The sequence below is a fragment of the Micrasema longulum genome, unplaced genomic scaffold (genome assembly GCF_059751315.1).
Source record: "Micrasema longulum isolate JH-2025_06_02 unplaced genomic scaffold, ASM5975131v1 h1tg002169l, whole genome shotgun sequence".
NCBI classification, from domain to species: Eukaryota; Metazoa; Arthropoda; class Insecta; order Trichoptera; family Brachycentridae; genus Micrasema; species Micrasema longulum.
The window spans coordinates 11997-39528 of NW_028279334.1; the positions used below are offsets into that span (position 1 = coordinate 11997).

General features: G+C 30.1%; 1 protein-coding gene across 4 annotated transcripts; it reads right to left on the reverse strand.

Moving 5' to 3' along the window:
* Positions 1 to 1448: 1448 nt before the first annotated feature.
* On the reverse strand, positions 1449 to 27372 carry TTLL5 (Tubulin tyrosine ligase-like 5). 4 transcript variants are annotated; one of them, XM_088239445.1, is made up of 13 exons: positions 27215 to 27330; positions 26009 to 26138; positions 21139 to 22101; positions 19801 to 20014; positions 15213 to 15469; positions 13896 to 14095; positions 13045 to 13289; positions 12551 to 12770; positions 10902 to 11061; positions 9346 to 9504; positions 8315 to 8471; positions 7199 to 7365; positions 1449 to 5111 (listed from the first exon to the last, which is right to left on the reverse strand). In XM_088239445.1, exons 2-13 carry the CDS (start codon positions 26116 to 26118, stop codon positions 4778 to 4780), a joined length of 3186 nt encoding a protein of 1061 aa, XP_088095571.1. In that variant the 5' UTR covers positions 26119 to 26138; positions 27215 to 27330; the 3' UTR covers positions 1449 to 4777. The 4 variants fall into 4 exon arrangements, with proteins under 4 accessions (XP_088095571.1, XP_088095572.1, XP_088095574.1 ...); XM_088239446.1 differs by lacking the exon at positions 26009 to 26138 and having other exon boundaries at positions 27215 to 27372; XM_088239448.1 differs by lacking the exons at positions 21139 to 22101; positions 26009 to 26138; positions 27215 to 27330 and having other exon boundaries at positions 15213 to 15402; positions 19801 to 19933.
* Between the last annotated feature and the right edge of the window lie 160 nt (positions 27373 to 27532).

Here is a 27532-nt window from a genome sequence, read left to right on the forward strand (position 1 = left end):
TTTTTTCCCACATAATAAACAATGATGAATAATACAGATAATGTGACCTCACTGTACCAGTGCCGAAGTACACTTAAAAATATATATATTTTACACGTGAGAATATACAAAAAAGACTTAATATGCATAGATAATTAGCAAAATGTTCAGACAGTTTTAAACACTATGTGTTTAAGTTTATATTTCATGTATTATTTAAATTATAAAACGCACAATGAAAGAACAAAAATATAACATAAACTGTACATTTGTGGAGCAGTTGATTCAATATTGGTTAGGGCGAATGAAACAATCTATTTTACTCAGTGGTGTAGTCCTAAATGAAAAAGTAACAGAGCGCACCGCCGCCACTGCCACCACTATGGTCAAGTGGGAGGGAAGTAGGCGAGGGGAGGGGAGGGGACATAAAATTTGAAACGTGTTCAATTAATAACCTGGATTAGTTCCCATCGCAGTGCAGTTATTACGAATTGATTTATTTTCACTATTTCAACTTTGCGTTTCTTAAAAAAATAAAATATTTTATTGTTTGCTGTTTACACTTTTCACTCATTTTATGTTTGAGATATTAGAGGTATTTAAAAATATATAGAAACAAATACAACTCTGTTAATAACTTAATTTTTTTAAATCCAGTCTGATTTGAAAAAAAATCACTAATAGATACACAAATAATAATAATGAGAAATCAAAGCGTATGCTGATAACTTCAAAACACATATGAAATTAAAAATATATGTAAATTACTAAGAAAACACGATCTATTGTTCAGCAAAGGTTACAATTTTATAATTAAGTCACTCTTAAAAACCAGAGTGGATGGACGAGACCTTTATATGACCAGGCAGTATGAAAGTTTTCGAAATTGTTTAAACATAAAATATGTGTTTTGTAAAAACGAGTACTGAAAATAGGATGCCATGCAGAAAAAAGTGTTATGAGAAAAAAACAGTTTTTCACATAATTGGTAGGTCAATAAAACATAAACACTTAAAAGCAGTATAAACTCCAACTTTTTATCACTGGCAGAAATCTTTCAAATGAATCAGAAAATTAGGTGGTACCTAGTTCAAATTCTTCCGTTCCTGTTTTGAATGGATGGGATGGCAACATGTGCAATGTGCAACGACACATGTTTAGCCTTTTGCTGGTTATCGGCAATAAACAGCTTTGTTATTATTTCTAATTGTTTAATGAGACTTAAGTAGATATTTTTTTGAAACTTAATATTTGTTCCTGGCCAGAGCCGGAGCGCCGCTCCAGTGCGCTCCAGCTCGACTACGCCACTGATTTTACTTCTATCCAGGTCCACTATCTATTTTTATACAGCCTTTTTACGCTTTATTTGCAGTCGTTCAATTTATGTAGTCGAGGAATAAAAAAAACTGGATACCTACATACCAAACTTATTGAAAATATAACATTTAAAAAAAAATAAAACAAATACATATTTGGAAATAAATTTTATTTTTTAAAATCGTAAATGCATTTTTTAAATTATCGAGTATTGAATAAATATGGAAATAGATAAGCTCTGAGATGGATCAACATATTGTTGGTATAATTTAAACCATTGAATGCACGGAGGAGTGAAATTTTTTATTTACAGTAGGTAATTTTATTTATGAAGCATACTCTATATGTATTATTAAAAATAGTAATTATAATAATGAATATTGACATTTTACTAAGGCGGATTTACTGATAAAATAATGAGCTAAGAACTGTATGTTAAGTGTGCGAAAATATCACAATATCTAATAAATAATTATCCATCTTTAAAATTAATTTCGTTCACATGATGGATTTTAATTTTTTTTTCTTCTAAAAGTATGTAGGTATAAAAAATATAAAACACAAATTCTATTATGCTTCAATTTCAACATTATTTTGGACAGATCCATTGGATTGAATATGTTTACTTTTTTATTTATTTACACAAATAATAATATTATGACTACCATTTGAGATTCTTTACATTAAATCATTAAAATCACAAAAGGAATAAGAAAAATATACACATTATCTATCTGATAAAAATATGTTATTCTGCGTGCATGAAATTACTTTGTATGTTTATTGTTCAATATCCTAGACTCGATTATTCATTATACTATGTAAATTAAAATCATCATATAAATAAAAATGTAAGCCCACACTGCATAGTTAGGAACTGTAATTATTTTTACCAAACTACAACAGTTTATTGCACAATATGAAATGTCACCAATACATCTCACGAGTTCCTTTTTTTAAAAGAAGTACATCTTCCAATCTTTGATAATTTTTGAGTTTTAGCTTACTTAAAAAAAATACTAGGCACACAATTGTTAATCTCCTGTAATAACTCACCAACAAACACAAATTTTTAAGGTAGCAGCATTAAAAAAATATTACGTTAATTAACAAATTGCAACAGGGATGGAGAACACTTTAGAGAAGGAAATATGGAAGTCTAGGCATTAACAGGGATTATGACCTGTCATTGGCTGGTTTAATTTTGTCTACAAACGTTTCGACAAACTCAAAATATTTTATTACGGAAATGTTTATGATTACCCATTTTTTATACTTGCAATAGTTTTATATTTATAATATTTAAAATTTTAAAAAAACTTATGCCTTTTCTCATATTGCTAGTTGAAATAGTATGAAATACACACTGTAAAATGAGTATACATAAAAATTTAAATAAATAAAGCTTTTTTACAAAAAAATAATTCATTAAAAATTACAGAAGCTTCAAATTTGCCATAATTATTTATATCAACATAAAAATACAACACAACATATTTATAAAGCATTAGGAAAATATTATCAAAATACATTAGAAGATTAAACTTTTTTCATCAGTAAAATAAATAAATAAAAAAAACCTAACCCTCTTTTTACACTAAAAATATTAAGAATTATAAAAAAAAGTATAATTCAAAATAAAATAAATTACTATTCAACAGACGAGATCTAATTCCTAAGACAATTTTTTTTTAAAAACATGCCCAAAAAATATTAACAAAATATTTTTTTTCTAATAAAATTAGTAAAATATTTAAAAATCATCTAATTCAGGACTAGATATTATCAAAGATGCATGAATTCAAATAAAAATCACAGAAATTTATTGGGTGTACAACATAATTTTGTAATATTGTAAATACACTTTGAAGGACGGATCATAATTTAAAAATATTTTTTTCTTCTTTTATCATTACCAACTCATTATTAGTATATCTTAAACGCATTCTTTAGATTTGGTTTAAAAGACTAGTATGATAAGTACAACGAAAATTGTTTCTAAAATGAAATAAATATGTTAGTTTAAATAATAATTATAAAAAAACAACTGCCAATGTTTCTAACAATAAAATCTTGTAGTTTGTTTTGTGCGGTGATACGTGGGCACTTTGCACGTGGCTAGTCATATAAAATTACAATCAGACTTAAAAAACAACAAAGTTTTATTACAGATTAATTAAAAATAATGAAAGGAGAAATCGTTCAAATTTTGACCTAGTTCCAGAATAAAAAATACCAACATTATTATAATGAGAAGTGGATTTTATTTACGGAACAAATAAACATCTATGAAAAATAAATTTTTACTAATGTCAAAATTCAATTAAATCAAATAGTAAATGATATAAGTAGATTGAATGTACATAATGCACACTTTAATATGGAAATAAAAGATAAAAAATACCTAAATACAAGTGTATGAAAGTATCATCCATCTTTTAAAAAGCTTTAAAATTTTAAAAATGGTAAATGAATACTGATTTTACAGATAAAAAAATATGCAGTAATACAAAATTTTTGAAAAAATCAAATCTATTTTTCGAGAATTTTATTAGTGTGAAACTCCAATTAAATTTCTTTCCGATAATATACTGTTTTATGAGATTTAAAAAAAATTCATAATAAAAATTCATCCTGTCACAATAGATCAGGTCGCAGTGAAGTTAGGAGCTTGCACAACACTGACCCCCACCACTAAGAATAAGAATTCATAAAATGCAATTTGGAGAATGAGATATTCTATATATATATAAAACCATTTTCAAAAACGATAAAAATAATTTAAAGTACTGATAAACTGTGCACTATATTGTCATTATATTTATAAATTTCCATAAAGCTATTGCTGAGACAATAAACAGGGTTGATTTAAAAAGTTTGTGGTAACATAACACGATTCGATAACATCGTATGCTCTTTTATAATAAACTATCTGTATAAATAATGAAGTGTTATAAGCATAAAAGATGTGGATTGACAAAGAAAAATACATACATACTTGTATTCACTATTGTTCGATGATTTGATTGTCTATTGAAAGGCTAGAGTCATATTGGATTTTAGTAAAGGCAATTAAGTCTATGTATAATAAGAAATGATCTATAAGATTAAAGAGTAAAGTTTGGTAACTATATATTGTCGGACAAATGCCAAAGCTAATAATCTGCATTTCAATCGGTTTTAAGATATTTGTACCACTAAAGTTGATTTTACACTAAAAATACAACAGAAACAATGAACATAAAACTGTATAATAAAACAAAATATTATATTTTATTATGAAGATGTTTTAGTATAATTTAAATTGATGTTTTAGCGGATTAAGAGATTTTGGCATTTACCCGATGATACGTGATAAAGGCAGATAGTTAAAAAATACCATAAAATCACCTCGGTACGAATGAGAATTGAATAAATAACTAAATTCTATTTAATTTCTATCACAATATCTTTACACGTGTAAACAATTGTATTGTTAGTATCATATGGAGCTCACGGAGTCCATGCCGATGGATGTCTTTTCTTCTGTGGAAGAGGAAGATTGGTGAGAGTCTTTCCGGGAGGAATTTTCTCGATCAGCCGTGATGTAAGAAGGCGGAGGGTTGGGTGGCTGATAGCGACGGGAGTGCAGCGGAGTGACGAAGGTGAGGTAGCGCAGCAGCTGGTGGCGGCGGGAGGAGTAGGACTTGGTGGAAACTTGAGCCGGGGGGGGCGGCATGTCGATGCACTGCGGGCTCTGCCGGTCTCCCAGGAATGGAGCGATATTTCCCTCCGTCTTGAGAACCGTCAACAATACATTCTCTAGATCAGCTTCACTGTAATAAAATAATATATAATCATGGTAATTCAATAGTAATATTTCTTTAATCCATATCTGACTTTCCTGGCGCACAAACACTACATAAAGAGGACAACTTTTTTCTTTGTTCATTTTTTTAATTCTAGTGTAGTGGCTAACACCACTGACGTATAATAAATAAACCTGTTACTAGCCATGTACGAGGGTAGGCTGAAAACTAATGCACACATGCTTGTAGAATGCGAACAAAATGACCTTCAGAAGCGCGCCAGGTGGCATGTGGAAGTAACATTCCCCCTCTATACGCATGTGCAGGTTTGAAGGAGTTGCGTTCATCCAGTGTATTTTCAGAAGCGGAAGTTTGGAGACGTGTTCAAGTGCTACGTCAACACGAGTTAAACAGTGTGCTATTATTGAATTTTTAACCACTGAAAAAGTGACTCCTACTGATATTCATTGTCGTTTATAGTGACGAAGCTGTTTATAGGTCTACTGTAAATCGATGGGTAGTAAAATTTTGGGGTTGCGAGCCTGGACAAGCCATAATTGTTGATGAAACACGCAGTGGAAATCCTATCACTGCCACAGACGATAAACATTACCAACTCATAGACGATTTGATTCAAAATGACTGGCGAATCAATCAAAATCTGGAACGAGGGGCAACGGTAAATTCTTCAAGAGAGACCTTAAGGATAATCATCACACCTCGGACGATGAGGTGAAGGCAGCTATCAAGTCCAGGATTCAAGAAAAGTTGGAAGAATTTTTCTGTGACGGAATGAAAATAATTGTTACATGTTGGGCGAAATATGTTAAACTTGACGGTGACTATGTTGAAAAATAAATATATTATTTTAAGCTTAAGAATTGTACCTCAATGTACTTATTGCGTGATCTTGCTATTTGTTTTTTTTTGTGTTCTACAACATGTTTTCATTAGTTTTCAGCCTACCCTTGTACATCTATACTGGCTTCATCTAAAATATACCAAATATTCCGTTGCTTTCAACAGTTTGAAAAAAGAGAGCATATCACAATACACTTGCAATCATTCACATATTTCTTTTGTTTTTATTTTAGTGTAACCCATTACTATAGATACAACACTAGTTGGAAACTGTTAAAATTTTGAAAAATATAACCAATTATTAACTTTTTCCATAAATTGAATTGTATACGAATGAAACATTACCATCATCTGTTGCATTGTTTCATTGTAGCCCTGGGCCCTTCTGTGGGTTGCCCAAATGTGCTGCTCGTAATATGCTTAAGTCATAGTCCAGGAAGCAAAATGTACCTAGTCAGCTTCACGCAAAGGCTTGCTTTCGACCTAATAAAGCTCAGCCGAAATCAAGTGACGGTAGAACCCTCACAGGGTACTGCAGATTGAAAAAACTTGCTAGAATGAACCTTTCTGAGACTTCTAGATGTAGGTTCTGCAGTACAGATGAGGAAACGCCTATTCACATTATATGTGAATGTGATGCTTTATATCATAAAATAAGCCGCATCCTAGGGGGCCACTGGTTAAAACTGAGAAAGTTGAAAAGCTCGCCCTCTACCTAATAGCCCGATACTTTATGGATCTGGGCTTGGGGGTGGAGATTTAGCAAAATGAGAACTCTCCACACGGTAGCCGGGCTCTTTAAAGACCTGAGCATGGACGGTGATAACTAATTCACGGGGACCCATCACTATAGATCTTCACAGATCGCAGCGACGTCAGGAGCTTATATAGCACTGAACCCCCTTTAATGAATAATAATAATAATACATCTGTTTTTTTTTTTTACAATTGCAGTCCAATGAAAGCATTTTTTCATGATACACGACTGCATATTTCTATGTAGCATCACGTCTGATCATGATGAAAGTCCGTTAAAGAATGAAGGCACGGAAAAAACACGTATTGAAATGCTATTTTCTTTGCGTTAGTAACGTATCTATTTAATTATACATCATTGGCAAATGCCCTTCGTCTTTACACACTCAAGCATAAATTCAACATTAATATTTTTTCACATTTTACCTACTTTGTTTGTCAGTAAGGAACAAACCTAATATATGTTAAGTGGATATGTCAAAAGAATTAATTCATACCTAGCCCCATAAATAAATTGTGCAAAATTTATATTTCTAACACAGTCTTTTTCATCAGCCGTAGTACTATACATATCCGTCTCTCGGTGGTAAATATATAAGAAGTCACTTAGTTGTTTGGCTATCATTGCTGCCTTATCTTTATCGTTCATTCGGCTGGATAAGTTCTGTAACAAGATAATGAGGTTATAGCTACAATTATATGTATTTTCTGATAAAACAAGAAATTTATTTTAGGGCAACATGTTTTCGATAAAAATAGATAGAAATCTCAACTGAAACAGTTAAAAGGAATAGGAATTATAGTCTTGTTTGGTCTCCATACCCTAGTAGGTAGGGTGTTACACTTCAGGTGTCCGTGGACTTGAAATACTTTAGTGAAAAAACACCCTTTTCAATAAATATTTTATGTCGGCCATATGGTATCATATCCGACCATATCATATGCGACCATATCCCGATATCGGGAATCAAACTCGAGAACTCTTGCAAGTTCAGCAAACGCGCTGGCCATTTAATCGTGGGATAAAAAATATCACTAGAACAAGTCAACGACTGTTGAATGTGTGCCTATCCTAGGGATGTAAAATTAGCAACACGGCTAGTAAAATACGGGTATTTTACAGTCATTTATATGAATGGCGGTAATTTTACCAAGAAACATGGAGGCTTTTTTACTTGTTCTTTCATGAATTTCATCCAAACTAAACAAAATTTCAACATTATTGTAATAAGTTTATGGTCATAAAAGAAAATATTATTAATGTAGAGATACTAATTTATTATAAAAAATACATCTTATAGCTAGGAAGGTCTGAATCTGAGTGCCCGTATAACGTCACATGGCTAGCCTAGTAGCGACATCTAGCATCAACGAGTGTTATTACTTCACTACAGTTACTCTAACAAATTTAGCAGTCAATGTGAAGTGAAGTGTACAAATTGAAGTATTTTACCAAGAAATGATAAATTGGAGTAAAATACCAGAGTAATTTTACCGCTTTACATCTCTAGTACATCCTGATAAAATCCTCAAAGTAAATCTAGTATTGTCCAAGATTTGACATACTCAAAATATTATTTGTTTTATACATTGAATATTATTTGTTACATTACCTTTAGATTGTAGGGCATCTTGAGTGTGGTGGCGGCTCTCTTCAGGAAGCGGTGAACGAGGTCGGCGTGGTGAGCGGCTTGTTCTGTTTTGGAGTTGGCAATTCGTTTTAAGACACAATTCAGAAACATACCAAATGCCCGACGAGACTCACCAACTCTATTAAAAAACAATAAATATAAACATATATTATACAAAAACAAAGATGAAGGTAATACATATTAACATTAAGAAGAAGGAAGGGCTCATGATTTATAAAACATATTCTATTTTGGTATTATTTTTAATACATTTAATGCACTATCTTGGCTTTGTGTGAATTTTACGATACATAAGAACTGAAGAAATAAAGTGCGGTTACATCAAAACAATATGTACCCATAACTATTCCTTTTTAGTATTGATTTATCAAATAAGATTCTCATGTACTAACACATTTTATTGAATGTGCTTGATATAATATGTAGTTATTTATAGTTTTAGATTGATAAAATTATTTTATTCAACACTCGGTGAGGATAATTATATCAAATGTATTATTAAATGTATCAAAAAATGTTTCAAAACAATCTATGTTTACTCTTTATATTTTGGTGTATTATTTTTAAGTTATATGCATTTCAATCGAAATCTTGTATTATTTCGAGGTTATCTATTTTGCTCCGGATAATATTTTTATTATAATACTTATTTTTGAGAAAAATTTATTTATTAGATACATTTTTTTCATGAAATACGATTTTAACCTACACTTAATTTCAAAGTCCGTGGTATCTGTCAAATAGTAAAAATTATCATATATTTCGTGTTAAAATAATGTAATAAAGCACTAAGACCTGATTGGACAAAAGGTTTTCGCCAAATAGTAAAAAATGGCTTGCTAAAGATCTGTTCATAAAAACTCGACAATTATTTAACTTTTTTAAATGTAACTTTTTACTGTGCAGGACCTAATGCAGGTATTTAGAGGTATGTTAGAATATACGTATTAAATACAGAGGTGTCAATATTTTAGTAATATAAACCAATTTACGTTAGATGCATTCCATGGTCCAAAGCCCGTTTGATGTACAACTTGGCAGTTTTTAAATCAGGGTGGGGTGTTTTGGATGACTTTGATGTACCCGCACTATTAGTCGCATCTAGAATCACTCTCGGACAGTCTGGCAACACTCTCTCATAACGCAAAAGCCTAAAAACGTGTTGAAATTAATAAAAATAAATTCAGGTTTTATTTATTTTTTAATCAAAGCACTACCACCATCTTAACCATACATTGAATTAATAATAAGCGGTACATTTAAAATTTACCCGTAATACGTGCCGTTCGTCCCATAGAGTGCGAAACATCTCGTTTTCAGGTAATTCAAAATATCCATATTTTAAACCTTTGTAGAAAATATATCCGATGAAAAAAGAATTATATAATGTGAAAAGACCCTTTTGAAATTGGTTATAAAAGCATAAATGTTTTGGCTATACCATAAAGCTCTCTCAGTAATCTGCCACCCTAAAGACCAGGCAAGTGTCCAATCGGTGAAAACGGCGGATTATAATACATACAAAATATTGTAAAATTTTAAACAGACATTACGTGAAAATAGTTTTTTATTGAGGGATTTGTTTGAAGACTTGACTGTACGAGCAACGGTCTGACAATTATTATTGTCTTCATCCTCAGAATCAAGTATCTTGATATATTTATAAGTTCGTCTTCAGTGAAAAATGGCGCATATTCCTCAGAACTTTCTGCTATCCATTCTTCTAAAACATTTCGCTTTAGTTCCGAGTTTTCAGTTACCTCCTGAAGCAATTCTTCAAAAGGAACTAAGTCTAGTATTACTGAATTTGACATAGGAATGCCGGCGAATTATAGAGCCTGGTTTCGTGCTTCCAACTAATAAAAACAATGGCGGATTATAGTAGTTGTCGGATAATCTAGCGGCGGATTACTGAGAGAATATTGTAATAGCTTCGTGACTAGGAAATAAATTATGTATTTACAAGAACAAAATGTCACTCTTTCTAGAACCAAGTTCTACTATGAATCGTATTTGCCCTGACTTGCATTATAGTCATAGACTTTTTATACATATAAAAAATAAAATGTCTACTTTTATTTACAAGAGATATTTTTAAATTTTGAAAGCAGCTTATTCCAAAAAAAAGGTTTAAGTTATTTAAAATATAGTTATATGAAATACACAAGTCCACGTTATAATATAACATCTGCTGCATTTTTCTGTTTAGTGAATAATTTTCTACTAGTTTTTGGTCTAAAACAATATGCCATAAAAAGTTATGTTACGGAGAATATCATAAAGATGCCATTGTTTATGAGGTGGATAAGCACTGATCTATTTTATATAAACTCACGCTCGCTAATGCAGGTAAATATCGCCAAATTAGTGAAATTATACTTATGTATTATTTTTTTATAAATAGTAGGATTCGATAACTTTTTTCATTTGTACAAAAGTATTCAGAATTTTTTTTCAATGGAATAAGCTATGCCTCATAATTGATTATATTATTATTGTAATAGCAAAAATGCGCATAAAATAAAACACTCTAGTAAGTGCAGATTACCTTTCTGGGGGATCCATGGAACTGTTGGTGATGACACTTTGGTCGAAATTTGACAGAACTTGAGAATGTACTAACAAATTGTAATTGTGGGGAACTAACGAGTGAGGATTTGTTACATTTGTTACTGAGGTGTTGCAGACGGGAATACCACTTACAGGATCTGTTCGGTTAAATTTATATTATTTAGAAGCAATTCCATTTTTGTCATTAGTCATTTCTGTTTACATAACATGTGTAAATTCATTATTTGTAATAGAAGCGAAAAGAAAATTAATAAACTATTACTAACTTATTATATTTTAGCGTATGTTATGAAGCGAGCGATTTCCAGACTCCAAAATCATCAACGATGCTGATTTAAATGACTTATGATTTATTATAGACACAAAAGAGGAGTGATATAATTTTATGAAATCATTATAAACAATGATTATGATCGAGATGTGAAAATGGTAGAGATTTAATAAAGAAACACGAATACGTGATTCCGATAAATATTATTAATTTTATTACGATCAAGTTATCTTTGCGCGCTAACAAGTTTTGCTTAATTAATTTCTTAAAATGCATAAGCATAATATTCGTCAAAAACAGCGATAAAATAATTTAGCATAGAAACATATAACAATGAGGAAGGTCAGTGGTATTTTATTTATTTATTCATAGACTATCAAACTAAGCCAATTTTTAAAAAATATTTGTAAGGTTTGTGATTTTAAAATTACTTCGCCTGTGATGTTTCAAACTCTCGACGGTGAGTTGCTTTGAAAGGCTTACCGAAAATGTATCACAACACTATCTTTAGTTATATTGATGTGCCATATATTCTGTTTTTTTTTAAATTATTGTTGTTTCTGATCCTATATAATATTTTTGATAATTTACTCATGTGTCTGTGTCAACTTATTGCTCGTCCTAACTCAACACAGGACTTTTAGTCCCATGGAGTTGAGACTTGTCTCAAATAATGTGTAGTAAACAACCTAACCTATAAGTAAATAAATAAATAAAAAACTCGGAGAACTAGTGACGTCATTCAAAGTAGTTCATATTTATATATATTTTTTTTATGAATTTGTTCATTAATTTTTGAGAAACTTTGCTGTATAATTAAACGCTCTAATTTATAATGCGCATAAGAAAATATTATTTTATCCAATTTCCCATTGCACTGAGCTTCCTCATTAAAATAAGCTGATGTCAATTATTTTTATTTATTTAATCATTGGATGAACAAAAATCATCTATATGAATTATTTATTTTCGTTTTGGTGAATATACAATTAAATTGTTTCAAATGTTTTTGGAGTCTCGAAAAAACAACACAACATAATATATAGTATATGTAATAAACTATCAGAAATATGTGATTATTTTTCGTTTTGTATTACCAAATTAAAGCAAAAGAGATAAAACGATTATCATACAATACAAAGGATAACATATTATTATAAAGACAGTTTAAGGTGGGAAATTATATAAATATATTTTTCCTCTAGGTCTAAGCGTAATCTAAACGTGGATTGTTCAATTGCATATAACTACATATTTATGGTAGCTGGAATTAAAACCGTTGTCGGTTATAAAAAAAGTATAGGCCAAGAGAGAAAAGTGCAATGTTCAAAGTGCCATAATAAAATAGTTCATACCGAGGTACTGAGCGTATTTCTGCCAAGAATCTTGCGAGGGAAATATTCGCACATAACCACCTCTTCTTTGATATTGGCCCTTAACTATTTTGATAATTCTTTGTTCATCGTTTGTTAGGAAAGAAATACCAGTCGGGTGAGTAGGCACACTATTCCAAGAGCTTCCGAAACCTTTCTTCATCGAAGACGGCACAGTTTCGGCCGAGTGTACGCGGTTACACTGAAAAAGGCAATATTTATTGACGGCTTTGTAAAAACCTCATTTTAAATCGAATAACAATATTCTGCCATCAGGGGATTTGTAAAATTAAACTAAAGCACTCTGACCTAACGACTGGCTAATAATAAATTCAAGGATATATAAAGAAAATATTGCGAAAAATATAATACAGACACATTAAATAAATTATTTTGCAGAGTCAAAATCATAATTAAATTTTATTGCAGTGAGGAAAAGGAAGATTTATGTATATCATGATAAAATATTTACTTACACCTACGATTCTCATTTTTAGGTTAACTGGTTTGTTGGAAGGTGGTGGTTGGTTAGATGGAGCAGGGTCACACTTGAATGCGGGAGAGTACGCGGGAATTCCAGTGAGAGTAAGGGTGTCAGCCAGGAGGGAAGATTTCAGACGAGCATCCAGTGGACTGTCACATCCCAGACTCGGAGACAAGTTTATCTCCAGTAGCCAAGGTTTTAAGGTTTCGTCTATTAGGATGTCAAATCCATACAATTCTGAAATATCATTGAAAACTCACATCACAAACAACAATCTAGAAAGGTAAAATAAAAGTCAAACCCACATATTTATAGTAAAAGCTATCTGGATTGTTTAATAATTTCTCCAACATGGTACCCAAATATGTTTTGACTCTCATCTTCTAAGTTAACAGAGTGAACAATCAAACTTCTGAAATCTGCAATGCTATCTCAGGATTTCAACTGTACTGTTACTTTTGTTTGTACCTGCTAGGAATTAAATTGTACAAAATAATTGGATCCATGTGAATCTGACATTTTCAAAGTATTGTAATGTTTTTTGTATTTTTTATAATTTCACATATAACTGATAATAATTTATTTTCAGTGCAGTCATTCATCAAAATAAAACAATATTGATAGTTCAAACCAATTTAAATCAAAATAAAAAAGATGACTTGCAGATGTTTTGCTGGTTTTCTACATGTGGACCTGACAATACGAACAATCTTGCACCTATCTCTTTGTTCATTATTTAGCTCTGAACACTTAGTAAATATGATACAACTTCAAACTGGAAGACCTTAAGGAATAATGAAAGCTAAAATGTAATTACGCACATCAGAAATAAAAGAGTCTTACCAAAACAGTTGCTGAAATGGGGCACAAACATTCTGGTAGCTCCCGCAATGGATTGTGTGCAGGACAATATAGACTTGATGACCACGTCCTCTACAGAGGTCATTAGGGCGCACGTGTCCCGTCCCTCCCTCTTCAGGTGGCGCAGGAGAGCGGACAGCGTCCACTTGTGTCCCACATTCTCTGCAGAAGGATCCTCACACCTGAAATGTGCCAGATTCATTTGTCTTTTTTCGAAAAATCTCCATTAGCAGTCTGGCAGAAATTAAAATGTAAAATTGATTTTTAAAAATTTCTAAAACGTAATGCATACAATTTATTTTGAATTCATTCATTTTAAAACTATACTTTATAATATATTTTTAAAATAAATTCACTTCACCATCACCAATAATTAATTTTAAGTTTATTTCATTTATCCTAATTTAAATTAAAATCTATTATTTTTAAGCATTTCTTTTCCGAACTGTAAGTATTAACAATGTGAAATACTGTTATTAACGTAGATTTTTTATTTTATTTATTCATTTATATATACGCCCAAAGGCCATTTTTAAGGACATATGTATTTATGCATAGAAAATTATTATAAAGAAAAGTAGAAAGACACAATGGTATAAAGTAGACTTTGTGGGAGAGGAGGTGGAGAGGGGTGTTTATAATTTAATTTGATTCAGAAATCGTTTGAAAGAAGACAAATCGTTATAAAAGAAATCAAGACTGGTATGTTTGTTGGCAGACCTAAGAATTCTGGGCTTAGGGGAATGAAAACCATAGTTAGTTCTATGGTTATCGGTATGAAAGAGTGAGTTTTGTCTGAGGTTTCTAGTTGGGATCTTATCTTAATATAAAGGAATCCATTATAAATCATTGCCTCTGTCGCTCCAAATTGAATCTTCTGTTATTTGTCATGTATGCTTAAGTTATGGGTTCAAATGTTTGTTTTTTTTTTCTTTTCTTAATGTGTGATGTATTTCATTTTTATGATTATTTATATGTATATATATATATATATTTTTTTTTTAATTACAAAATTATTTTTTTTAAGCCGTTGTATAAATATATAAATAGCAATTTGGCTGTTTCGCTGAAAAGAGATTGAATGAAAATTATTTAATTAAATTTCAAATTCAATTTCATAAAAACTGTTCTTTTAGATTCATTAGTTAACAAATTTTTAACTTCAAAATCTTGCTTGAGTTAGTTTTATAACTAATTTTACAGTAAAAAAAACATTGATAAAATGCTGTAAAACTTGTAGTAATATGACTATACTTATTTATCATTGTAGTGTTTGAAATAACAAAAAATTCAACTTACTTGATGTAGTCAGAATGATATTTGTTGATGCTATAATTGCACAGGTGCATGCACGGATTCCAGAGGTTCTTGTTAGTTTTGTCGTACTTCACTGTGGCGAAGCGTACCAGACCTTCCTCGTACATGTAGATGAGTAGAGGATCAAATGATGTCACACAAACATACAGCCTGAGATCACATTTGTGGCCATCTACAAGTAGGGGCTTGTCTATGTATTTAGCTACAACTACACTTTCTGCTTTGGGTATTTTATCAGGCTAAAAAGGTTCAAAGATATATATTACGGTTAAAATCTTTTTCTCTTTCCTTATTCCCTTTTCTATGTATTATTAATATTTAAAGCATTAACTTTGTGGTCAAACATTTTACTAAATGTTATTAAATATTTGTATATAACCACTTACCGACTTTTCTATGTCTACCGTACTACTACTATAACGTATATATATGTACAACTACTGTAACAACTATTATACGAATAATAAAGGGTTAAAGTAAATAATATGGAAATATTTCACATTAGGTAAGCTTTAAAGAATAATGTTCCTTTGATCAATAATCGAACAACCTTTCAATATAGTCCGATGTTCCACTATAATGGTCACCCTAAACCTATTAAGCTCACCCCCCCCCCCCCTCCATCCCCTCTACCTTTTTTCAACCATTCTCAAACAATATAGAATATTTTTATAATTTAATCAGTGCATGTGCTTATTAAAATGCATTTCGTGTTGGTTTTATATGTTTGTGTAACAACTATGGTGAAGGTGTATAGTGGGTTTTGCATGTTGGTTTAATTGGTGTCCTGTTGAAGAGACAGGTACGTCTCGAAACCGGTAGACATAGGAAAGTCGGTAAGTGGTTTTATAGAAATATTTAATAACATTTAGTAAAATATTAATGTATTTATTTTTTCCTACACATATTGCAACCTATTTCTTGTAATAATAATATTTACATACTATATATTTAGTACTATACATTGCTAAAAAGTCATTATAAACTGATTCTCAACAGCGCTGTATATATTAGATATGTTTATTTTAAAGATAAAAATGTAACAATAGAGAAATAAAAAAGTAACATATTTTTTTTTTAAAGAAATGTAAATAATTCAAGTTTCTTATGTTCCATTTCATTTAAAAATAAATGTATAACAATAAAAAAAAAAGCATACTAAACATGTAAAAATAAAATGAAAAACGTGTCCCTACACGGTGCCGACATTGGCTCAGGTGGGTACAGTGGATTGAGTACTCCGCACATAAAAGGTATAAGCATTGTTTCTTGTCTGATTTGTATGTATTGTTTTCATATGGCATTGATTTGACTGTAAACTATGTGTATTTTAGTAATGTATAACAGTATCACTATTATGAACAAACTTAGTAATTTGTCAATATGTTTCTTTTTTGGGTGATACCGTGTGTGTTGGATTTGTTCCGACATATAAACTAAGTTGCCAAGGATGTAATCAAATGTACATAGAACAAACAGGGCGCACAGCAAAGAAAAGGATTGACGAACACAAAAGAGCGTGTAAACTTGGGCACTCTGACAAATCCGCAATAGCGGAACACTTTATAGACACTGGACATTTTTTCACCTTCCAACCAAAAATTTTACATAATCCCAGTAATTACAGTGCACAAAAAAGAAAATAGGCATTTGAAATACACAGACACCTAAATAACATAAACAAAGACGACAGGCTTAAATTAAACTCAACATGGTTCCCAACACTACTTACTACAAAAACTAATGGAAATGTGCCTACTGCTGACTGCAACACGGAACAAATTACTAGTACATAAACACACACTCTTTTCTACAAAACACACGGTATCACCCAAAAAAGAAACATATTGATAACAGTGACCGTGAAAGCCTTCGCACCTATTTAGTCATTTGTGTTTGTTTGACTAGAAAATCAAACTGAGGGTACAGTGTACACTAAATACCGTAGTACACAGCAAATCATGATCCGCTGTGTATCTAAGCTATAAGAAGTATTTCTTATGCTACCCACACATTCACTAAAGTCTAAATACATATTTATTTACTGTGTACTAGAATGAGCCACTGTTGATTTATTTGTGATCCACTGTACTCAACCCAGAGTACACAGTGGATCATTTCTCATTTTTTAATAACACCATTGTAACTCTGTATGCTGTTAGTAAATCTAAAAAAATACAATGCAATCCAAAAATGAGATAATTAAGTTTCAGTGATACCAAATTTTAGCTTTTGTGTTCAAACCATTACAAAATTACAGCCCTCCAAAAAAAGAGTGATTCACTGTCGGCACTCTGACCCTAAACAATAGGAAAATATCACTTTTTTTAAGTAATAAAGGTCAATGAAATACTGTCTAGTATTTAAAAAAAAAAATGTTACTTATTTAGTGGCATAAAAAATATTTTTAAATTTGTAGTTTTGGATTCCCACAAAAACGGCCATTCCATTGGCCACGCCCCTAATGCGTCACAATTCATGTTTATTTGTTCGTGACCCCTCAAGTTTGTTTAGAACATTGCCACGAATCTTGATTTCACAACTATCAAGGCCAAACATGTCGCGTTTTTCTAGTGGAGTATTATTTTTAAAATTCTTTCTTAAATTTATGTATGAAAACATTTCTCCAAAATATCCATATTGATTTTGAAAATACAATTAATTATTCTAAATCCACTTCATATATTTTTATCGGTATTCGCAGTATGTGATATTTCCCTATTCAAGTTACTTATGTCCATTTAAAGATAAGAATATAGAAGGATGAAAGCAGAGTGAACGCTGTCCAAATACGATCACTTGAATGAATGTGTAGGAAATCAATATATGACTAGGTTACGAATGATGAAATCAGGCGAGAGTGTAAATCTCAGGAGCCAGGTATAATTGATAAGATAAAGAAAGGGTCTCTGGGAAGGTTCGGTCATGTAGAACGAATGGATGGCGAAAGAATGGTAAAACAGGTATTTGTGGTGAGAATGAATGGGAACGTGGGACGAGGATGACTAAGGAAAACCAAAATCTCAAGTCTGGTTATGTCAAAAGCAGGCAGAACGGAAGGGCATGCATGAAAAGACGTATGAATGTGGAAGAAGCTAGGAATGTATGTCAGGATAGACGTGTGGATACGGTAGTAAAATTAGTTTAGATTTTTGATAAACCAACAGTAAAGTAATTTTCAGGAAACAACAAATGTTATTTTTATGCTATATTTTTTTTGTAAAATAAATTATTCATAGTTTTTTATTATTTTTATTAATGTATGTTTTCTTACTGCCATTTACATTCAGTGTGGAGTTACAATAAAAAAAAAGAAAAAATTCTTATTAAAAAAATTAAGAGTGAATGCTATTTACCTTCGACATACTCGTAGTACATACTAATAACTCAATTTCATCATATTTGAAGTTACCGTAGTTTACCTCTCGCATACAGATTTGTCAACTGAATAAACAAGTTTATGTCATTTTGATTTTTAAAAAGTTGGTAGCGGTTCCTATATTAAAAGATACCTTTTTGTATGAATTTTAGAGCAGTTTTGGCATTTAACCCAAATTGTTTTTTTTTTTTAATTCATCAACACTTTCCTATCTGCACCAAGTGGTGCATAGGGCACCACATTGGTACTCTAATTGCAGCATATCTTAATCATTTTTGTTACATGGAAGGTGCATTGGTGCAACAAATGCAGCGTATTTAAAACATCTGTTACATGAAGGCAAGGTTATTAGTCTCACGCTTCACGTGCCAGTCCAGGAACAATGTAATATTGCAGTGTAGAATTCCCTTTAAAACCAACATTCCGCACATCCACCCTGCCAGGAATCAAATCCAGAACCTCAAGCACGGCAGGCGAATATCTCCACTCGATTTCTAGTTGAGACTCGATGGCTAGTCAGAAACGCTTGTCCAGAGTTCTGGCTCTATTTCACACGCGGAAATGTATTTTTCATTCGCCCGAACATGTAAATGATTTAATTGGTAAAAAAACATCTAGACTTTTTTCATTTTTCATTGTCAATATATTAAAAAAATATCAACTCCACAGCAGATGTAATTATGAAGATAGACTTTTTTCATTTTTTTTATTGTCAATATATCAAAAAAATATCAACTCAACAGCAAATGTAATTATGAAGATTCAGTTAATACAACAATAATCATTAAATCTCGATTGTTCAAACATAATGTTTTTAAATATTCTTTGGCAGTTCATTTAATGGGAATCATATTAGTAAACGATAATATCTAATAATAATTTTATTTGTAATAAGTTGGATTTGTTTGATCATTTCTGCCTGCTTGGGAATCAATATGCTAATTGCTAGTTATTGGGTTTAAATAATAAATTAGCAGAAGCTATTTCCGAATACCAAACACTGTATGAAAATCAATACTAAGACTTATCAAAAAGTGGTTGAAGTCAAGTAAATAATGGAAATGTATGTACATATTTACATTAGAGTATTTCATTTGGATTTATGAGAAATAAAATATGAGCGAGTGTTTCTTGGTAGATACTGCATTAATAGTTCACTTAACAGTTCACATAATTTTGAATTGAACTTACAGAATTGACTATGTAAATGCCACGTCCTCTACTTGAGGCAGCGGGTTTTATAATCCAGGGTCCCTTAGTGCGGTAATGAGCGGAACAAAGGTCTCTATACTCGACAGGCATCAAAAATGTCATTGGGATAAAATCAAAATTCTTAGCGCCTCGAAAATACTGCATTTTTTCAATGTTTTTAAAAAGTTTGTCTTTTCTCGTGAGTTCATAGGATCTGGAAAAATAAAATGGGTTCAATTATTACAACCGTTGAAAATAATTACTTTAAAAAAATCAATTGTTTTATGGTGCAATTTTTTATCAAGGATTGGTGTCAGTTTGAGGACCCGTGGTAGTGTAGTGGATTTGGATTCAAAACATCAACCTATTTTAATAAGAACACAAAAAACTTATTTTTAAAAATCTAACAAGTTAACTCACACAAACCTATAAGTATACACAGAGATTTCATAACGTATATATAATGAATTATAAAAATTACATTATAATATGTAATTTATTATAGAAATAAAAGATGAGTGATTCTTTAATCCACAAATTTGGAATATCCAGTGACCGGTTTCATCACTTTTGCGACATCTTCAAGGCTGTTATCTTTATTGAAGAGTTCAGTGTATTTATGCAAAATAGAGGTAAGAATAGAGGATTCAAAATTGTATGAAAAAAATTCAATAAAATTATTTTTATCTTAAGGATCATTAACAATATTTTTTCAGGGTTAACTAATGAGTTGATATAATGTTAATTTAATGAGTTTTAGTATTGTATATTTTTATGTCCCATCCTTCACCTAAAGGCCATAAACTTGACAAACTAGACATTCTCGAAATTAATAGATTAAAAGATAAACCCAACGAAGAATTACTTAATGAACAGATAACACACATGCATTCTCCATTACTATACCCATTGTAATATATTTTTACTAATTACTTTTTACCCTTTGTTTTGCAGAAATCATAATTGACAAAAATCACACTCACGAAGAATGGAACACTAAAAATAAACATAATATATTTGCAATACTTGAACTCAGTAAAATAACATTATATCAACTCATTACTCATTAGTTAACCTGAATTTTTCTTTTAAATTTAATTTACTTTCATATAATTTTGAATCCTTACCCCTGTTTTGTATAAATAGACTGAATTCTTTAATAAAGATATCAGTCTCGAAGATGTCGCGAAAGCGGTGAAACCGCTCACTGGATATTTCAAATTTGTGGATTAAAGTATCACTTGTCTTTTATTTCTATAATAAATGACAATAAACTTCCATCAAGAATTTTCACTTACAAACTTAAATGTTTTTATAATATGTACTTTAAAGAATTACCTCGGAAAGTGATTAACACGTTGATGTGCAGCGAGGGACCTTAAAAGATCTGGTTTGGGGTGTAATCCTGTCCAGATAAGAGAGTAATCTTTAGAGTGGGGCGGATTATCTGTAAATCCGTGAGCATGCAATATTCTACTCAGAAGCTTAGTTTCTGTCATTGCCGTTTTGTAAGTAAGATTGATTAAAGATGCCGGCATCTGACTCTTATCTAATATCTTAATATCCCTGTAATCTTTACTATTAATATCACTTAAGGTCGAGTCGAAATGAATCGACGTACTCGGGCAGTTATTCTTTATAATGGAAGAGGATGCGGAATCTTTCGAAGTAGAACTCTGATAAGAAGATTCATTGGAGCTTCTATCGGAAGTGTGAATATCCGGAATGGAGTTGAGTAAACTCTTTGGCGATTCAGTCTCATGACCACTATCCGCATCTTCGTCACTCGTCATCGGCTGAGCAGTTGGAGATACTTTAATAACATCGGCGGTGGAATTTATAACATTAAGCTTTCGTTTTAGTTTAATTTTATTGATATCATTTAGAACATCCCTAATATCTCTTTTTTTTCTTACATCAGGAGGCTCGCAATCATGTTCCGCATCAACACTGGCTTCCGTACTGGTATCGGAGTCATCCGCAATTTTACTGTCCCATTCACAAACGTTTTCTAAATTTTCATCTGTAATACTATTGGAAGTGGTAGTGGATTTCTTGTGCAAATTGTTGCGACTTAGACTCAAACTAGAGTTAAAAGAATTTTTCTTCGGATATTGGTACGTAATATCTTTTGGCGCTAAAACACAGCTTCGAAATACCAGCACAGTTCCCTTCCCTCCGAGTTGCCCTCCCCACAGCCAATCCGACAGTTCCGCATTACTTGGTTTTTCCAAAATAACACTTTCTTCATCATCATCTTCATCTCTAACTCTCATAATTCCCTGGTTACTGGTGATGTAACTGGAAGAAAAAACATATAAACTGGAGAATCACAGATTACTAACAAAATATTGTTATTTACAATGAGGTATTTAATTTTTTGAAAAGTTCGAGAATTAAATCTGATATGAATCATTGTATTAAAATAAAATTTTATTTAATTAAATAGACATTACATGCAGCAATTTAAAAAATGCAATAAACCAAAAAATATATATTTTTATATAAAATATCATTTCACTTAAAATGATAGTTATAATTTATACATGAACGGTTCTGAATATGAAATGAAAAACAAACTGTAGCATGACTAATTTAGCAGTTAACTGGATTTCTATACACGGTTTGCATGTAGACAGTTAATCATCTATTCAATAGAGTACAGTTACCCAATACAAAAGCATGCACAGCCATATGGTCCACGTTGAATTGGTTGAGAATTTTATTGTTCCATAAATGGAAAAGTACGAGTATCATGCAACATACAAATTTAAAACGTGAAAAATGGAGCATTGTAATTTTTTTTTTAAAGGGTCGCATAGTGTTTTAGATGTTTAAGTACTAGACTTAAGCAACTTTAATATTCAGGATTTTTTAAACTGTTGTTAAAATGAAATGTAATGCAAATTTTATATTACAGGTTATTTGAGGATTTTAACAAACTTTTTTCTGTTACTTTACTTTACTGTTCAGAATAAAAATACAATACATTTTTACTTCATTTACTAAATTAGCATTGCTTGCTAAGGTAGTTGTTTGAATGAATTACTCACCTATGTAATATGTTGACTAAATGATTGATTTTATTAAACATAATGCTATGCAGGCAAGATCAAAAATGTAAAATGTCTTTTGCTATGATGCCTTCTAAAAATTAGTGAAATTAATGCAAAAGAAAGCACACTATCGCATCGATCGATTTGCACAAACGTTTTGTGAGGTTCTTTGTCTTAAAACAAATTTGTATTGATAAATTCAAATATCCCGAATAATCCTAAAACTTTTGTTACTATGAGAATATTAAATCAATTTTCACGGCCAATAAACACATAAAAAGATCCCCCAATAGATAATGCACGACATTTAACAAAAGGGGTCAGAGAATAATAATGGCAGCAGTGTTATTTCCATAAAACACGTGACCTATTTGCAAACTAAATGAGTATTATTTTTACTGATTTTAAAGAAATGAGGAATATTAAAATATCATAAATACACTTCTTTGCAAAATACAAGAGCTTTATAGGTTTTCTTATTAATTATTGACTAAATACTTTCATGATTTAGAATAATACACTAAATATAATCATAATTTAAGCATTAGAAATGTACAAAAATACATGAGTACAACACTTAATAAATTTTATTTATTTTTATTTAAACAACTACAACTTTGTGTATAAATGGTTCTTATTTATGATTGAAATAAAAACATATTATTTTTTTAATGGGAACTTTTTTAAACTATAAAATATAATATGTGTATATTATTAACAGGAAATTCACAACAATACACATTATATCACATAAATATAAACAATCATATTTTCAATTCTTAAAAAAATTTATGTGTGATTTTTTTAGTTTTTCTCTTATTTGGAAAGGCAGCGAGAATTAAAATATAATAACAATTTATTTAAACTGTAGTAAAAAAATGTGTAAACTAAGCATTAAATAAATAAATGTTTAAGAATGCGTAGTTTCATCCAGATGGAAAAAAGGTTTAGGAAAGTTTGTTACAATGCAAAAAATTATCAGTTGATAAATCAAAGTATCCTATTTCTCAAGTGCTAAGTATGCACATAGACATGTGGTATAAGGTTACACTATGGGTAAAAACCATACTCAGTGTATAGAATTACACTGTCACATAATATAAGAAAAAACAGCAAGGGCATATGAAAAGATTTAAGTTTGAAAAAAGAAAATGAAATTATTATTAGTTGCATTTAGCGTCAGAATATTTTAATGCAGAATCCTTGAAGTTTTGAGAAGTCTAACATGTTTAGAATTTAATAATTATAATAGCATTAAATCATTGTCGCTTCAAATATAACTATACCCATTTTATCAACACTTGAATGAAATTAGTTTAATAATAATTGAGTACCAAATTAATCATTATTAAAGAATCATAATTGAAATGTATCGCCAATTATAAAAGCTATGTTTTATAGAGAATAATATTTGTACAAAAGATATTAAGATATACACTGGACTCTCTTTTTATATGGGGAATACGTTCCACACAGTACCGTGTAAACAAAAGTATCCTAAAAAATTGACAATGCTAGATAGGTTTCCTTGTAAAAAAAAATTTTTTTAAATTATGCTGTTACTATTTATTGTACCTTAGCATTTTTTTCTTAAATACAACATGACATCAAAATACTTTTAAAAAATCGCAACAAAGACTGTTCACTTTAACTATCATATTATATTATACGCCAAGTAAGTAAAAGAGCGATGTAGGGCATTTCAATAACAAATAATATTGCATTATGTATTGTTAAATTAATGTTTTAAAAATACTTAATTTTATTTTTGAACCATGTTATTTCGAGACCGTTTAAAACTAAGCTCCAGTGTATATATTTATTTAATTAAAGTTTTCTGTATGTGTATGTACAAGACTGCCTAAATAGAAATTATCTGTATTGAATACAAATAGATTTACGTATTTAAAAAGCAAATTGATTCATTAATATTCAAAATGTTGGATGATAGTCCACAATAGCAAGGATTGTGAGTTGTGAGTCATTCAGTTGAATGTATCATACAAAAACAATTAATTTATTATTGTGATGTTCACTGAATTTTGATTTCAATTAAAATATACAAATGGGAAATGTGTGTATTGGAAATTGAAATGAAGAATATTAGATGTGCGTAGAATATTAAATAATAAAATTGGATTCATTTAAGTGTATTTATTAATTTTGTTTTATTTATTTTGTGGGAAGAATTTAATACATAATAAAATGATGTTGTCAATCTTTTTTTAACTTAAAACACTGGTCATTATTTAAATTTAGTTTAATCATTTACTAAAATAGATTTAATATAATTAGGTATATTTGAACAAGGGCATTGTAATACTGATAGATAAAGTTGTTTTATTATTTCAAGTTGTTCTACATTGACCACAATTAAATCTAGTAAAATGTGAATAGAATCCTAATAAAAGACCATATTCAAATTGTTATAAATAAAAAAAAGTAACATTTAATATGACATAGTCAGTTAATTTTTACTTTTGTTTTTTTTAAATCCTTATTTGTAAAACACATTAAACGCAAATATAGTAAACATTTACTCCATAACTCCAAGGTGTGTTAATTATAAATGACTAATATTAAAAATACTCAGTACGAATCCTGACTTATGCATTATAGCACAATTTAAAGTAGACTTTCTTTGAATGCATAATAAAAACTATTAGCTATAATAGGACAGAGAAAGTGAAGATTTTTAGGTGAGATTGCAACTACAAAAATTAGAAACAGCTAATAAAAAATATAAATCTATATATTATAATCCTAATGTTTTTTATATGTTTATAAAAATATCAAACAAAACCATATGTAGCGCTGACGACTTGCAGTAAATTTAATGCATTTTGAAAAATGTCTGTTTGATTGTTTAAATCTTTTAACTATTACTAAATAAACTATTAAGAAAACTAGGAACAAACTAAATAATGCTTACTAATGCAAATATTTTCGAGTTTTGAGCGCAGCTAATATGTTTTTTCTGAGCCACAATTCTTTTGGTGAAAGTGCTAAAGAGATGATTTAAGAAGCAAAAGTTGAGAATGGCAGTATGATAGTTATGTTTATATGATTTTCTAAATCAATTTTGATTGTAAAATGACGCGTGTACATAGTGGTAGAAGCGTGACATAAGAACGGCAATGGGAGCAACAGACCTTTGGGCAACAGATCTGTTTTGTGAATTACTTGGGCCATGAACCGGGACAATTTCCTGACCACTTGTTTTGCCTTTAATTCTTTCCTTCTCATCTTCATACGCTTCCATAACAGTAGTTGACTGATATACTTAAATAAAAATGATTTAATAACTGCCAATAATAATTCCCTATCAATGGATACTAAAAATTAATTAATTAATTAATAATTAACAAGCACGTAAAAAAATTACGAAAGTGAAAATATTTCAATATAAATATTATCTAGTCCCGATGAAATATATTTTTATAGGAAGAAGTGACAGAAGTACAGAAGAATCGGTGCTTAAATTGCTATAAATATCTCATTTTCAAATGTGTATCTTTGGTTATGTATTTTAATTTATATTTTTCATGTAATAAATATTAAAAATAAAATCTAGTAAGTAAAAATATGTTGAAAAATTGCAAAACCAGCAGTAATTTCAAGAAAATAATTATTGATTTTTTAATCACCTACATATTACCTTCATATTTATTTCTTTATTATTTTAATGAAAGAGAAGAAATTGTTTTTTTCATTGATCTCAATTGGAGAAAAGTATGAGAAGTAAACCATTATATCCCATATAAGCCAGGTGTGTTTTTGAGAAATTAAAAATTGATACCTATTACATTATAAAAAATAAAATAAAAAATAAGGCAATATAAACACGCGTGTAATTAAAATTTAAATGTGTATTTTTAACAAAATATAGGTACTGAATGTATACTATAATCACATATTCATAATTCTTATAAAAATAGCATTTATTTAATAATTTCACAATAACAAAGTACGTAGGAAAATTTACTCAAATTATTGTAAATAAGTGTATGCGTATCCTACGAAAGTAATTATAGGTTTTGATGAATTACAAAATAGTTCATTAAAATGCACCCTTTATTTATTGTTGCTAGGGTATTTTCATATGAGAGTAAAAATTTGGTATACCCACTCTAATGTTTAATACATTTCAAAAAAAACATACGCATAACCTACAATAAACTATACTACTTGTGTAATCTTCATAATACGTTTTCCTACAAATTATTTTCGACAATAAGTTAAATCAAATAAGAAATAGTTTTTTTTATGGAACAAATTTTTGACGGTCCGCGGTATTGATTTTAAAAGTGCGGAGTAAAATTCGAGTACATCAACGAACAAAATGTAAAAAAACTTACGTTAACTAATATTTTGGGGTAATTTAACAAAACTGTCCACTCTCTTCATTATAATAAACGATTTGACACTGTGAATTTTGACGTGCTAAACGGACCACCAGAAATTTACTTTTTCAATTTTTTGGCATGTTTGCGAGTGTTGCTAAGTAAAAATAAAATTACTTAGTGCTGCCACGCTATAAATTTTATCGAGTAAGCCTTGGGAAAAAAAGTACTTTTTATTTTCAAGATTATTTTGCGAAATAAACAGATCCCAACAATATTTTTTTTGTATTCCCATAATATTCCAACTTGAAACCAACTAGTTTATAATACAAT